The following is a 16,969-nucleotide window of genomic DNA, read 5'->3' as shown; positions in this document are numbered from 1 at the left end:
CCAGTGCTTCCTTTTTTCCCATTTACCATCAGACAACTGAAAATAATTCACTCAGTTTCAGCAGCTTATTTGTTGGTTATTGAGGAAGAAAAAGTGAAAAATTCAGAAGCAGGGGCTTAAAAAAAAGAAGTGTGCCCACTCTGGCATGGTACCAGCGCTATGGAATGAGATTCCCCTTGAGTTCCATGTAGCTCCCACCCTGACGGCATTCTGGAAAGCCTTAAAGACCTGGCTATTCTCCTATACCAAGGGTCTTCAAACTTGGCCCTTTTATGACTTGTGGATTTCAACTCCCAGAATTCCTCAGCCAGGCATAAAAGGGCCAAGTTTGAGGACCCGTATCCTATACCTGCAGGGATGCAGTAGCTCAGTGGGTTAGGATGCTGAGCTTGTCGATCAGAAGGTCAGCAGTTTGGCAGGTCGAATCCCAAGTGCCGCATAACAGAGCGAGTGCCTGTTACTTGTCCCAGCTTCTGCCAACCTAGCAGTTCGAAAGCACGTAAAAATGCAAGTAGAAAAATAGGGACCACTACAGTGGGAAGGTAACAGCGTTCCGTGCGCCTTTGGCGTCTAGTCATGCCGGCCACATGACCACGGAGTCATCCTAGGACAAGCACTGGCTCTTCGGCTTTGAAACGGAGATGAGCACTGGCCCCTAGAGTTGGAAATAACTAGGACGCATGTGCGGGGGAACCTTTACCTTTACCTTTATCCTATACCTTGAGTTAGGGTGGATGGCATCCTGCTGGCTTTGTTTAGGGGTGTGGGTGCTGTTACCTGGACTTGCCATCAGTTCTTGTTCTTTTTTATAATTTTATATAATGCATTTTCCAGTTTGTTTTGTTATTGCCAGTGCATAAATTATATAAATTTAATTTAATAAAATTTAAAAATGGTCTTGGCTGAAATAGAGATGCACTTCTTGGCAACTCAAGACAATTATTTCCCAACACTAACTCTCTCTGTTTATTACTACAGTATGTTACAACATTATGGTGTTAGTACTAAGGGGAAGGAATTATGGTTACCAACCATCTTTTAAACATTCAATTCTCCTTTGACATAGGTAATTGGGAAGGGGTGTTATGACAACCAGCTGTTGAAAAGAATACTTCATTGCTTCTGCCAGAAGAAAACACCACTGCCTTTGTGAAACAGATGGCAGCACTGAAAAAAGGTGAGGCAGAGGACTCTTTGTCTACCACCCCAATTGTTCTCCATGGACTATACAACATGATTTCAATGGAATCATTAAGGGAGCGGAAACAATTCAGATAGCATTGAAAGCATTCTAGAATTCAGAATTATGTTATCATTCCTTCAGCTTGTTCTGCTATTTGATGATGATAACTTTATTGTCACTTTGAATGTACACCAATCGGCATACATCAAAATGAAATTTCGTTGCGTACAGCTCTCAAAGGGTCACCACCTCCGATATATACTCCTTGTTCGGGGCCTGCTCAAATTTCACATTGTCCATTTTAGTCTCTAGGGAGTGAACGATGGCACACAGGACAGATGGAAATGGGGCTCCATGTGGATTAGCCCTCAAATTCGCTTGTATTCTGACAACCTCGCCTTCTTTCCTTTTTCTAATCCTGACTCTTCCACCCTTTCCTTAAAGAGGCCTTGCTTCTTTTCGCCCCTGGAGCACGCTGCTGCCGCCGCCACCAACTCCTCCAGAAGCCTCTCTCTCTTCCTCTGGGCCTGCCGACAGCCTCATCCAGTTCCTTCGCTCCATAAGCATATTTCAAGGCAAGCATGCTTTTTTTTTACTGAAATCTCCACTTGACCTTTAAATAATGTGGTAAGGTTTATACTCCAGAAGCTATGCAGGACCTTGATAAGGTAGTTATTTTACTGTAGACAATTACAGCAAATAGGATTACCCCCTGTGAAATTCTCCCCATCACATCTAAACATTTTACTTTAGTGGCTATTGGGAGGGGAGGGAGGCACTTTTTAATCTGTATGTGGTCATTTTGGCCTAATATTGCACCTGCCTCAAATACATAATCCTTCACAACACTTAGAAAACACTATAGTTTTCCCCAATCCATCTTCTTCTACATATATTATATGTTAGGGCTACCATCATCACCTGCCAGCATAATTGTGTTATGATCATTCTGCATATCAGCTAGGCTGCTAGGGCACTAGCATGGGGGGCGGAGAGTTCACCCCACTATTTTTAGTGCTATAAAACCTGAAACTGTGCTGAAATGAAATAGCTAAATTTCAATAAAATAATATACATGCATTCTTTAACTGAAATAGTTCATGCTGAAATCACCTAAGGACTGATTCAGGAATTATCAGAAAAGGATCTGTCTGAACATTACAACTGGATTTTAGACATGAAAATTTGACATCTCTTTCTGAAGAGATAAGATAGTAGAACAAAGGTACAGAAAACCTCATACAGGTTAAGTAGTTTTATACTGGGAGGGGGGAAAAAGAACAAAACGCAAATTTGCTTTGCGCATGGATTAAAATAATTTTAATCACATCTAAAGGCAAATACCTTCAGTGGGCCTAATACAGGTCAAACACCAAGGTTCTTTCTAAGTCCAAGGTCAATGATTGGAGGCACCCTGCTACTTCTATGAGGTTGCTGACCACAGCACAGGGAAAAGGAAGCACATTTTTGTGTTTTCAATTTTCTCAATATTCCACTGAGTTATTCCTGAGTCTAGAAAATTAAATTCTGGGTCTGTTAGATCAGTTTCCAACTCAGAGGAGCCTACACCTGAACATCAGCTAAGAAGAACTGTTTTTTTCTGAAAGGGAAGAAAGGAAATATGAGGATGGGAATGGCTGAAAGGAACAGAGAATCCACACCATAGACTAGAGTGGTGTGAAACAGAAGACTAACAGCTGCTGAATGCACACCTGTGCCAGTATCAATGCTTTTCCAACATATATCTCTTGGAAATATAACAACTGTATCTTCTCAACCTTTCCCAAAGTATGTGGCAATCAACTTTACCCCGTTTTAGATTTCAATGGTCTCTCTCTCTCTCTCTCTCTCTCTCTCTCTCTCGTGTGTGTGTGTGTGTGTGTGTGTGTGTGTGTGTGTGTGTGTGTCACATCATGTCTGTGGGATAATAACCAATCCAAGGGTATTCAATGAATATCAGAAAAAATATAGTCACACTAAACCATTAACTTTTATAAATCACACCAGCTTCTTGGCCCAATACACCAAAATCAAACAAGCCAAATTATGTTTTCATATTCAGCTTCAACTTCACTGTCATGTTTCTTCAATTTAGAAATCTGTTTTCCATGGTTCCTGGCCATATGGACAGAGTCTCATCTATGTAGAAATTAGACAGACATTGAGTGAATGTATACAGCTAAGAAATGGAGTCTCTCACTTCATGGTTCTGTAATATTTGTGTTCATTCTCTCCTTTCATGAAAACAGAGCTATTGACTGCCACCAATTTCTACTAGACATATCTAGAATAGTTTCATTACGGATGAAAGATGGATAAGGATGAAAGACTCAAAATATGTATATGTTTCTCAGTTACTACGTATTTATTTTGTTTCTAATGTAGATCTCTCCAGAAGACAGCTAGAAATATCTATTTATCTGTTCCATGCATTTAATATTTTTGAGAAATTGATTTCAACAATTTTCTGGGAGCCAATGTTTATCTTATTTACTCAAAAGTTTATCAGTTGCTCTTCATTGCTAAAACAGAAATGGAAGCAGACAGCAATGCCAGCATCCCTCTTTAGTACCACTCCTCATCACATTATCAGCAAGATTTGTATGTTACTCTTTTTATAGGCAACCAGAATGTGAAATACAATCTAACTCCTGGGCAATTGGCTAATCAGAAAAGCCCGGTGTCAACTCTACAATGAACCTGGCTGAAGCCATCCTGCTCATTCTAGGTTGCCACATGAATGGGAGGGGATGCAGAGGATTTTGCTAGTCTAAACAATTCTGTGTCTCATGGAAACCAACGTCATTCTATCAGTTATGTTAGAGGGTTGGGCGTTTTGTTAGAAAGCTTATTCTATTGGGGAACGTGGATGATTGCATAGTACTGGAGTGGGAAGGTTAACTTTCTAATAGTGTAACTCTTTAGGGGGACTTGCAGACTTGGTTTCACTTTTGACAATGGTGATATTTTGTGTCCAATAAACATGATTTTTGAAGAAGCCTCTAGCCTTGGAGTCCTGATTTTTTCTTTTGGCTCAATCGGAACCATGACACCTGGTTCAGGAAGCAACTAATCTTGCTTTTTTTAATTAAAAAGCATGATTAACCACTTCAGAAATTATTCTCCAAAACTTAAAACATTTATATAGGTAATCCTTCAGATCAGAAGAGGGAACATTATTGTGCATTTCATCTGTCAATAAAAGAGGTGGCTCTGAGTCACAGTATGGAAACACAGAGTCTAGCACAATGGGAGCACTGAAGTCTATAAACATTTGTAGAAGCATATATAGCATATACAATTTCAAGGCCTCTAGAATCTGACTATACATAACACACCAGTAAATTCTTTGTACTGCCCTTTTGCTTTAGGGGGCTGTAACAAAACCTATATTGACTTCCAAGACAAGTGTGCTATTTTAAACTTCTACCTTTGGGATCCCCAACCCAACCAGCAGGTGTCGGGTTGCCTATGGTAATCTGCAAAGGAATTGCAGGACTGCCTTAACGCAAAGCACCATTCTTTATTTCCACAAAGGCAGCCCAGGCTTTCATAGAAAATAAAGCAACAGTTGAATGTTCTTTCCATAAATGTGCCAACTTGACCAAAAACGAAAAAGAGAGACAAAGGTAAATGGTACTAGGGGTTAAAATCACAGAATCAAAGTTAGAAAGAAACTTAGTCTCATCTGCAGCATTCACTAAAACATCTCTGACAGATGACCATCCAGCTTGTCTGTGGGGGCACAGTCTTAGACCTTATTGCAGGAGGGAGTTTTACCAAGTCACCTATTGGCTTACCCACTCTAAACTCAAATCATTAGTTGATTTTGACTGATATGCAATATTTGATGGGGTTTTTTAATGAAGGGTTTTTTTAATGAAGGAGAATTTACCATTTCAACCTATCAACTCTCTGACAGCTTAAACTCAGAAAGTTGCTACTGATGTCTAACCTTGAATCTATTTCCTTGAATTTTTGGCACACTGATTCTAGTTAAACTATACGTACTAACAGAAAATAAGTCTATTCCCTCTTCTATAAGACAACTCTTCACCCATTTGTAAACTGCTATGATATTTTCCCTCAATCAGCTTTTCTGTGAACTAAATATACTCAAATGCTTTAACTCTTCCCTGTAAGGCTTGATTTCCAGACTCTTCACTATCTCAGTGGGCCTCTGCTGAATTTGCGGTTTCCATCACTATTCTTTTTCAACTGAGGAGTCCATTGCTGTCAGAATGATTCAACGGGATCTGGTTAGGGAAGAGGAGAATAAAACAATCACTTCCCATAGCCTGGTTTTATATTCCTGTTAATGAACCTCAATAGCATTTGCCTTTTTAGCAGCTGCATCATACAGCTGGCTGTTTAACTTATGGCTTGATGAGATACACAAATCTTCTCCCATCTAATACAGCCACGTCACCCCATCATAGATTATTGGCTTACCCTTTTCCCACCCAGGTGTATAACTTTACATTTCTCTCTGTAAAATTCCACCCTATTTGCTTCAACCCACTGCTCAAGCCTGTCTAGAATTTTTTAAAAAACTTGTATTTTTTAACTAAAACATCTACCCTTATCTACACTTCCCAATTGTGTTATTTTTGGAATATCCTAGAGATCCATAGAGAATACCAGTTTGTCTTCTGATAAATTGTTATTTTGTGATTGACTATAGATGCAATGAGAATTAGTTTGGTGAAATGGTTAAGGCAGGCGGCTACAAACTAGGAGACCAAGAGTTATAGCCCTGCTGTTAGGTACAAAGCCAGCCAGGTGATCTCAGGTCAGCCCTTGGAAGAAGGCATAGATGACAGATGTCAGCAAAAAGGAAAATAGGTGAGGCACAGTGTCTTCCTACTGTCAATCAGCGGGAAACAACTCACACCATGTTTTCAAGCAGCCAAATTGGGTTCATCAAACTCCAGGTAAGCCATTGCGCCAAGCTAGTATACTGCTCAGGTTGAAAGACCACAATTGTGCAGGCCTCTCCTCAGGTATTTCTGCAATTTTTGTTTTACTAAATGTTCTATCCAGGCCAAGAAGATGAATAATGAGGAGAAAGACTCTGGTAATGGAAAAAATAATGTTAGTTACCCCAAATGCTTGTTTTAAATCAAGCGTTTTCCTTTCCAGAAGTGTCATCAAACAGAGTATGTTTGAAATTTATCTTAGGTTCAAAAGCAAAGACTTCTGAAAATCCCAAATTAGTTATGCAATTTAAGTGAATCAAATGAAAAGAGAGTAACTAACAATCACCACCCATAGCAAAACTTATATGGCTTTCGGAAGTTGCAAAGGCTGATCCATGAGTGGTCATATCAAAGAGCTCTTGGATATATTTTCAGTTCTGTATGCAACAGTAAATGCTGCAGGATACCTCAGGCATGCTTTCCAGGCTTAGTTTTCCATGCTACGATCTCTGTATCAACGTACATAACTCCGTTACAAACTGCATTAGCTGAAAACTTTAGTTTTCCTAGTCAGTACATGGCATTTCCCCATATCACAAATGCCTTGATCTTTTTTTAGAAAAAGGCTCAACTGAACAGATTGTAAAACATATTTTGTATCACCACTGTAAGGAAGAAGAAGAAAATAAGTTTTTGTATGTTATAGTTTCCAAAGTTCCAAGCATAAAAGTTGTCCATTTTTTTAAAAATACATAAGACTGTAGACTTGCTTATTAAAAGTCAGTTAAAAGGCACCAGACTGGAAACTCCAGGACCATGAGTTCTAATTTTGCCTTAGACACAAAGCCATTTTGGTAGCTTTGGGCCAGTCACTTTCAGCCCTGACGAGAAGGCAATGGCTAACCAAAGACTTCTGAAAAGCTTGCCTAGAGAGCTGCTGGGTTTGTTTGTGTGGTTGCCAGAAGTCAATATGGACTCGAAATCATACATACACAAAAATTTGCTTCTTAGCAGGGTGTCTTTTGCTATTGATGCTGAAAGGTTCAGTTCCTAGCTCCCAATTCTCAAACTCTTATTATCACCAACAACACAGACTAAACCTCATTTTAAAAACCACGGGAGCATCTTGCACTAACTTGTCTTTGCCCCAGACACAAACTATAGCCCTCATTCTTTTTAATCTGCCAGGAAGAGTCACCCTTAAGGGGTTACAAGTTCTTTATTAATTGCTCCTCCAGATTTGATTAAAATCCCCTCATTCCTCAGGCCCTTTGAGCTCTGTTACAACTGCTCATTTAATTACTTTCCACCAACATCCTGATAACAGCATGCTGTGGATGGATGCTATTTTTATTACACAAAAGTGAGAGAAAGGGACCTGTACAAGCAGAATGATTCTTGAGTCAGTGTCATCACAGCAACTTGAACAAATGTCAAAGGCCTCCTCTTGTTGTATCCAAGGAGATTTGGACCTTAGTTGTAAAATGAACCTCATGTGATATTCAATAGTTTCAGCGCCAAAAGAATCTACATAGATGTCCATGTTCAAAAGAATCCCCAAAATCCACCCATTACAAATAAAGATAATATATAAGTTTTGACCATGTTCTGTGAGGGATTTCTTTCACTTGCCTCCTCCCTTCTACCTCATAGAAAATAAATTAGGTATGGATCTCTGATTTAATATTTAGCCTTCTTCTATGGAAAAATGGCCTGTCTTCCAGGACAGAGCATGGGCCTCTGAGATATAAAGATAACTACAATTGATCAATTAGTATGGAAAAAGAGAACTGCTTCTGGAATTCTTCTTAAAAACAGCTGTACTCTGGTTCATGATTGGAAGGAGGAAGGGAGTTAAAATGGGGAAGTCAGCAACTTTTAGCTTGGGTTTTTTTTAATTTGGCAATTATGTACAGCTAAGCATAGTACATGACCTATTTTTCCCCCCTCATAACAATCCTTGAAGTTGTTTTGTGGGAAAGCAACTGAGCCAAAGTTACAAATGACTTTCTGGGGATGAGGGAGGACTAGAACCTTGTCTGCCGACTCCCTGCCCAACACTTTAACGAACACTTTAAACCAATGTTTCCCAATCTTCATAACTTTAAGATAGCTGGACTTTTAACTCCCAGAATGCCCCAGTCAGTCATGCTGGCTGCAGAATTCTGGGAACTGCAGTCCACATGTCTTAAAGTTGCCAACATTGGGAAACACTGCGTTAACCATTAACACATTGGCTCTATAACATATTCCAAGTCTCCAACCAATGGCTTCTCCCATAGGGATTTTTTCAGGATTATTTTCCTCTGTCTTCGGGCTAGCCCAGTTTTTTCAAAAAAATTCAAAGGCTTTTACATAATTTCTTTCCAAAGTCCTATTGATCTGAAAAAATTGAGAAGTCCTGGTTGGCAAAATTCCTTCTGCTGGCTTGGATTATGGAATCAAGAAAAGCCCATGGTAGTTCTGCTTCTTTGACTGATGCTGCTTCTCTCTTCTCTTTCTACAATTACTTATTGAAACTGAAGTACAAATTGCATTTCTATCAAGAAGTCTGCTTGAATTGGCCTCCATGTAACCACCCCTGCTGTTGACACATGTAAAACACAGTCCTAGCTCTGGCTCGTGTGCAGATGTTCCACTACAAGCATCAGCACCATGGAGTGACCAGCTCTGCCCTTTAGAGCATTGTTCAGAATCCAGTTCAGATCTCTGTATGAAAATGACACTACATCATTTGCCCTCTTAAAGAAGGATGTCAGCCTTTCCCTCAACAACTTAACTCTCTTAAAATGTACATCTCCCCCCCACCGAAGTCCTAGAGGCATGGGGCAGGACTTGTGTGATCCTACTAGCCTCAGAGTCCCATCTTCTGTTTTAAGGTGATTCTGCCTTAGAAAATTCCCAGATCTAGCCACCTCTAAACTGAAGCCCAAATTGTTAAATCACTCACCCCAACAGAAGCCTACATGTAAGCAGTCCAAGGTTTACCCCATTATATTAGAATAGGTAAGAAAATGTAGAAAATTACTATTTCTAGACATCACTCCTAAATTGTAGATGAATCTGTCAAATATCTTGCTTGCAATAGCCTTAAGCTACGCGATCTAACTCCTTTCACAGATTGCTTCAAATGCTGCATACAGTGGAGACAATTTACCTTCATCATATTAAAGCAGAATCTTATTTTCACCCGTAGCCAAGTAAGTGAGAACTACTGATATAATCCAGAGGCTTTGGATGGCATTTGTTTAGATCTGGAAACACATTTTGAATTCCTAGAAATCTGTCTTTCATAAAAAAAAAAAAACAGGGATGCCATGGGAAGTTAGATCTCTGTGTGCTTAGGAACCTGGGATCTTTCCAAGGCCTGCTTGACCATTTAACTACCGAGGGAACATGCAATCTTTTGAAGCAGGCCATTTTCTTTCATAGCAGGTGTGCCACTTCAGCCTTAAGCATTGGAACAAAGACGCTGTTTTGAAAGAGGTATTTAGCAGCTAAGCATGCAAGTTTTGAAAGGGTTAGATAGGCAGGCATTCTAAGTGGGACTGGGATATGAGTAACTGCTGATAAGCATTGATGAAGGAGGAAAGGATTCTACACTACAGAAAATATCTGATTTTATCAGCTCAGAATTCAAAAGAAAGAATGACTGCAATGTAAGATAAGATTTTTGCTGTATTTTCTTCCTGTATTTCTCCAGTCTAAAGAACAGACGTGTATTGCATATCTGTTTCTGAGCAGAGCTTATCCTTCATTTCAAATATAATTGTATTTATATATTGATAAAATTTATGCCTCACCCTTTCACAACAAAACAAGGTCTAGGTCCCTGTTAGCTAAGGAGACTGCGACAACTTTCCTGGCTTGCCTGGGGCTACTAGTCCTTGATCTTCCAGACTGCTCTACTTCTGCAGTGTTTTAGCCAGAGAAAACCAACCTATAGATGGGTATATAAGTAGCCCTTGACATAGAAATATTCATTTAGTGCCAATTTGAAGTTACAATGGCATTGGAAAAATTGACATTTTTCACACTTGCAACATCCCCATAGCCACAGAATCAAAATTCAGACACTTGACAACTGACTCATAGTTATGCATTGTCCCAGGGTCATGTGATCATCTTTTGTGACCTTCTTACAAGCAAACTCAATGGGGAAGCCAGTTTTACTTAACAAACATGCCACTAACTTAACAACTGCAATGACTCACTTAACAACTATTGTAAGAAAGGTGGTAAAATGGAGCAAAACTCAACAACTGTCTTGCTTAGCAACAGAAATTTTGGGCTCACTTGTGGTTGTAAGCAGAGGACTACCTGTATTACTTATCTTTCCATTGTGATTGCATTTTACAATCCTTTAACTGTCTTTTCCATGCAGGGCCCATGAAAATGTGACTAACAAAATAAAGAATTTGCCAGTGCTGGTGACAAGCAGAAAAATAAAATCATATGGGCAAGATTTGACCCGACATTTCAAACTGCCATTTTACATGAAAGAAGAGCCGAGTTTTTATTTCAATGCCTTCATCTGTTTTAAAATAAAATCTCTGAAGGAACGGCATTGTAGCCTGTTAACTCTATAGTTTGTAGTGCCTTTTTTTTTAACATGGCTGAGCCATATGTTTTTATACCATTTTTTAATTCCATTTAAATTGTTTGCATTTGAACAGATGAACTTGATCAGACGGTTGTGGTGCTTTTATACAAATGCTTTTGTATAACTTTTCCTGAAGAAGACAGTCATAGGCATATCACTGATGCTGCAGTAAACTCCAGACTAGTCATCTGTAATTTAGTGCAATATGTGTAGGCAGCACCTAAAAGCATCCAAAAGTTTCAACTAGGAGGATAATTCTGAATTAAAGAAGAACTTCCAAAGAAACAAACAAATAACAACTCCCATGCAATCCCCAGCTACCCCTGCCTGACAACCTAGGCTTGGCAACTCTTATTTAAAACTTCCTTAGAATTTTGTTTTTCTGTAACAAATACATTTGGCACACATGTACATACGTATGTGCATGCATATGGATGTGTGTGGGCATGCACACATGCACACTATTCAGAGTTCCCACTCTAAAAAGGGCAGGACTAAGACTAAAAACTTTAATATTTAATAGTTTATTGATTAAAATGAATTGGTTGTAAAGGAAGGCACCTCAGTGTAAAGTTAATTGCTCTCCAATCTACAGAGAGACACAATAATCCTCTCTCATTCTCTTATGCACACATAAATAGAGATATTGTTTCCCTTTCTTTCAGGAGAAATAACAGAATGAGAAATCTGCTTACGATGTCTCATGTGCTTTTCATCCAGGTTTTGTTCCCCACAAAGGTACAGTGGATGCAGATGAAGTGCAGGGGAGGTGCACACCAAGTAGTCTGTATCATTATAAACCTAACAACCTTTCTCCATGACCAACATTTTGTACTTCCTTCATGTAGACCAGGAGTAGGGAACCTTGGCTCTTTTATGACTTGTGGACTTCAACTTGGCTCTTTTATGACTTGTGGACTTCAACTCCCAGAATTCCTGAGTCACCATGGCTGGCTCAGGAATTCTGGGTATTGAGGTCCACAAGTCATAAAAGAGGCAAGGTTTCCTACCCCTGATGCAGACCTTCTGATATGAAAAAGAGTTTATGTACTCGCCTACCTTTTATATTCTGACACTTTTTTAAAACAAAATGCTCCTCTTAACTACATATGCAACTTTACTTGGATAGTAGAAAATAGTATTAATTGAATTATTTATTTGTAATATATATATGAATTAATATATATGTGATATATGATAAAATCAATTATAAGTAATTGATTCTGAAGTGCTGGGACTAATCAAGATGAGGAATAGCAGTGATTCAAAGAGTGGATTAGGAACAGCCCTCTTCTATTGGTCATTGCCATTTCTAGACATTTATATTTTATCATACCCTTCACAGCAGACATTTACAATGGTGCTTGTCTCATAAAAGTGATCATTAGCTTAAATGTTATTAACCCCACAATTTTATTCATATTTTTAATGCAGGGTAAGGGAAGAAAAAAACTGCAGAAGAACCTACAATTCAAAACTGGATGCTAGCAAATAAATTCCAAATCACCTTTAAATGGCCTTTAATCTAGGATTACTGCATAACGAAATATTGAATATTGAAACACTTAGCCACAATACCACCTATGTGCCAAAGGTTCTTTTCAAAAGGCAACTGGGCATTATTGGTTTCCTACCTTAAAAACAGTTCACTTCTCATCCAAGAAGTTTCTTCAGCTTCTTGATTGCCTTTTAGAAAAGCACCTTTGTGACAACCATGACATGGATGATTGAGAATCTCCATAGAAATAACCACCTCTGTCATTCCTTACCTATATAAATATCTTGCTGGAATAGTGCAGAAGACATTTCTGTAATACCTATAGCAAAGGCAATCTGTCAAATAGTGTTTTTTTTTCCCAAAAGGGCTCTAGTAAGCTTAGAACAGATGCTAAATATACTGTATATACATTTGCTTTCTAATAAGCAATGCCACTTTGAAAACTGTCCAGAGTCACCTTGGTGATATGGTGGCATATAACTTATTAAATGAGTAAACAAGTTTACTTTTCCTTCCCACTTCCCACTTTTCATTCCCTGAGCAAACAACTGAACATTCAATTAGAGATAAATATAGTGGGGAAAACCCTGACTCCTCTTATTGCCAAATTACATGGGATGGCAACAGTTCCATTCATTGAAATCCATGTCTTCTCTTTCGCTATATAAAGTAAATTTGGACATTTGATATTTTGAACCAAGGAAATAGCAAGGATCAAAAGCACTTCTGCCTGCTGTAACCTCATTGTCCATCCTTTTCTCCTTAGTCAATCTCTAATTCTGGATGAAAACTCAGGTAGGTGAAATTTTCTGAAGAGGCAAAACAGGAACTATAACAAGAGTTTTAACATCCCTTATTTTATACAATCCATTTATCTAACAAACTCCCACCCATCTCCATTCACATATTTTAAAAAAACAGATCAGGAGTGGGCAAATGTTTGAGGGTCAGTGACTGCCCTTAACAAGCTTGGGGTGATTTGGGCTAACAGTGGACAGGATTTTCTCTATTGGTAGAAGTAATAGTGTCGGCATCTTTATTAGTATTAGCATTATCTGTGAATATCTATTTGGTCGCCCTTAAAACATATATTAATTAATATAGAATTGCCTGTTGAGTAGACAGCTTTATAAATGAAATAAACAAAAAACAAATATTCTGCTGCCTATGGCGGCTACATATTATAAACAGTCCAAACATGCTATAAATTCTGGTTTATAAATCACAATAGTTCATACATTCACAGTAGGACAAAACAAAATAATTTGGCAGAACAGATGAACCAACCCAACAGTGATGGTATTACTGCCTAGACTGAGAAATATTTGAACTGCAAGAAGACATGAGTCAGGCACTCCATTTTTAAAGGATATTGTTACTAAAAAAAAGGATTAAGGGGTTAAACTGGTGGTACAAATGTTTTCACAAGCAATAGATTTTGTGTGTTGGGTGGCAATATTAATAGACGTTTGTACTGAAGTAACATATGGAGAAAGAAATGATGAAGCACCTGATTAGTACTTTTTGCCATAGAAACAAAATTGAATTTCTTAGGAAATTATACTGAATAAATAAAGATACACAATCATGTTCATCCTTGAACATAAAGCCATTTTTTGTAGTAACTGCCAGCCATTAGATCCATAACCAGAATGCATTTCATAGTTGATTGTGATGTGCCTTTTATTCATTTACTGTATCAAATTTATATGGCTGTCCATTTGACAAAAATGATTCTGGACACTTTAGAACAATTAATTAAAGCAACAAATGTATGAAAACAGTCATCATTAAAATATAAAAAACACAAGGCATAGGATTGAATGTCAAACACAAAAATGGAACTATCTTAAGAATTTCACTGGTCCCCTGGGACCCCAAGATACAGATGGACCTAACCTCACTTTTGGGGGGGAGAGAGAATATCCCATTAGGTAGGTGCCACAACAGAAAAGGCCCACTTCTTGCGACCCACCAAATTCCCTGGCAGTCGGAACCCACAGCATTTCTCTTCTGCCAGACAGATATAATCAGTCCCTCGGATAATCCAGTCCCATGCTATGAAGGTCTTTAAAGATTAAAGTCAGCAACATGAATTGGACCCAGAAGCAAAATGGTAACAAGTGCTTCTCACAGAGCTGTTCTGTCTGTGAGCAGAGCTAGAAACAGGCCCATTAGGTGCACAAAGCTATGCAAAGGCCTCCTAACTATGACCGTTACTTGCTCTTTGAGCAGGAGTTGTCAGTACAGGAGGATCTCAACACCAAAGATGGTATAATCTTACAACAAACATGCCTCCTGAGCCGCTAAGTCTTGCCAGAATGCAGCTGAAGCCTGTTATCCTCTTTTCAGACTCTCCCATCTTCCAGGCACTGGGCTACAATGTTCATAGCATTGCTTAATACAGGGCTTTTCAACCCTTTCACCCATTGTACCACTTTTAGGATATAGCAACATCCGAGTACCACCTAGCAAGGTGTCAAAAACTTGATGACCAAAAAAAAAGGGAAAAAGTGATGAAGTACAGGTAGTCCTCGACTTACAACAGTTCACTTAGTGACTGTTTGAAGTTACAATGGCACTGAAAAAAGTGCCCCCAAGCCACAGCCAAGCAAGACACCTGCCTGCCCGCCCAGCAGCGCTCTTCCTCCTGTCTGAGGTTTTCATTGTTGTGAGCATTTCTGTTGAGGATTGGCACCAGGGGTGGGGGTGGGGGGGTGTTTGGTTTTTATTCCCCCCCATCTGCTGGGCGGTTGCAGCAGGTTTTGGTCACTTCACATGACCCTGGGACACTGTGACCATCATAAATATGAATCAGTTGCCAAGCATCTGAATGTAAATCACAAGACCCTGGAGATGCTGCAACATTCCAGCTGATCAGCGCTTCTTCTGGGCTCAGCAGAAGCGCCAGGATCAGCGCTGAGCTCCAGCTGGAGCCTGGTGCTGATCCTGGCGCTTCCGCTGAGCCCTGACAGCCCTGCAGCTCCAGCCATCTCTCACTCAGGCTTGTGCGGTGCTGCCACCGGTTCAGCTCATTCCCCTCCCCTGCTACCACTTTTCTAGGATGGCTGCATACCACCTGCCAGGTGCCAATGTACCACAGGTGCTACCCGTACCACTGGTTGAAAAGCCCTGGCTTAATACACCAGGAGCAAAGATATATTATCAGCAACATACTGATCATACCTCACCCTGTGGCAATGGATGAGGTCTCCCAGTAGCCTCATGTAGATGTTGAATCCCCACTGACTGGAATTCACTCTGCAGAAAGGAGGCTAGTAGCAAAAGACTGTGCTGGCCACCCCTAATCCTCCAGGCCGATTCAGATTGATGATATGGAAAGCCACAAGCTGATTTTGCATTAGACTGATTTTGTCCATGTGTAGGGCTTGCTAAAACTGAAATTTACTGAGCCAATTCATATTAGCTATCATATAGTACTATAAAAACTGCTCATTTTTTAAACCATCTCTTAAGAGAGCCATCCTGTCAGTCATTCAAATACTTTTATTCCAATGATCTGTGTCATCAGTCCATACTTTTTTTGTTCAATTCATCTAAGAGTCTTACAACCATGCCCTAATTTAATGCACTGTGCCTGAGAAATGTTCCATTTGCAGCAAAGATTAATAAAAAAAACCCTCTAATCATCTGGTTATGGGTTCCCTAGGGTTGGCTGTATGCAAATGAAATGTAATACAAATTTAGATTCTTACCTGTTTCTCACTCATGGCATAAAGATATTGCAGATCAGGGCTCAGCACTAGATCCCGCAAAATTGGACTGCCATCATGAGCTACCACATTTTCATATTGCAAAGCTGAATGTCCAATGGGACTGGAAGGATCAACCAAGATCTGAAAGAAATAAGGAACATTTAAGAAGCATGAAAACTGGTGCAATTTTTGCAAAATTAAGTTGAGTTACATTTATTAGGTTGCAAAGAGACAATGTTCCAGTTCTATACAAGTACAGTTGTCCTGGTTGAACGACACTAAGTTCACAACTTTTCAAAGTTTCCATGACACTGAATGAGGGGAACTAATGACCAATCCTGGTAGTTGCAGCTACCGTAGCATTCCCACAGTCACATCGTCACAATCAGCACTTGGCAATGTCAACTGGCTCACCATTGCAACAGCTGCAATGTCTGTGGTCACGTGGTCACCATTTGCAATGTTCACGGCTGACTTTTAACAAGCAAGGTCAGTGGGGAAGCCAGCAGAAAGTCACAAATAGCAATCATGTGACCATGGAATGATGCAGCCACATAGAATGCACATAACAGCAGCAAATGGGACTGGTGCAACTACCAGCATCAATCAGTGCAATCGGTGTGGTTGCACTATACAACCATGCTGCTTAGTGATGGAGTTCCTAGTCCACATTAGCATTGTTAAGCATAACACTGTTAAGCAGTGAGCCATGTGCGGATCTGTACACTGAGGAAACATAACAACTATGGCACAACATAGGAGAACAAGCCCATCAGGACAAGATTCAGCAGTCCATCTGTATTTAAGACAAAAGCCACTCTTTCAAAGATAGCAAAGTCCACATTCTGAACAGAGAGGACCGCCAGTTTGAAAGAGGGGTCAAAGAGGCCATCCATGTCAAAATTGAACAGCCCTCTCTCAACAGAGGGGCAAGGATATGACATCATCAATCTCCTGTCTACAACACAGTCTTTTCAGCAGTTCCAAGAAGGCTCCACACCCATTTGTGCTATTCAGGTGACCCTGACGACACAGATAAGCCTCCAGGTG

At 39.6% G+C, this 16,969-nt stretch overlaps 1 protein-coding gene across 1 annotated transcript in view; it reads right to left on the bottom strand.

Moving 5' to 3' along the window:
- PLXNA1 (plexin A1) overlaps positions 1 to 16,969 on the bottom strand; it is a 408,858-nt gene that overhangs the window by 198,677 nt on the left and 193,212 nt on the right. Inside the window, exon 4 of the mRNA XM_081315906.1 lies at positions 15,920 to 16,060. Coding sequence (XP_081172032.1) covers positions 15,920 to 16,060 — 141 coding nt within the window. The remainder of the gene's footprint in view (positions 1 to 15,919; positions 16,061 to 16,969) is intronic.

This window comes from Vipera berus (assembly GCF_964194415.1).
Source record: "Vipera berus genome assembly, chromosome: 2".
NCBI lineage: Eukaryota > Metazoa > Chordata > Lepidosauria > Squamata > Viperidae > Vipera > Vipera berus.
Note: the sequence above shows the minus strand (reverse complement) of the source record. Positions and strands in the feature narration are given on the sequence as shown.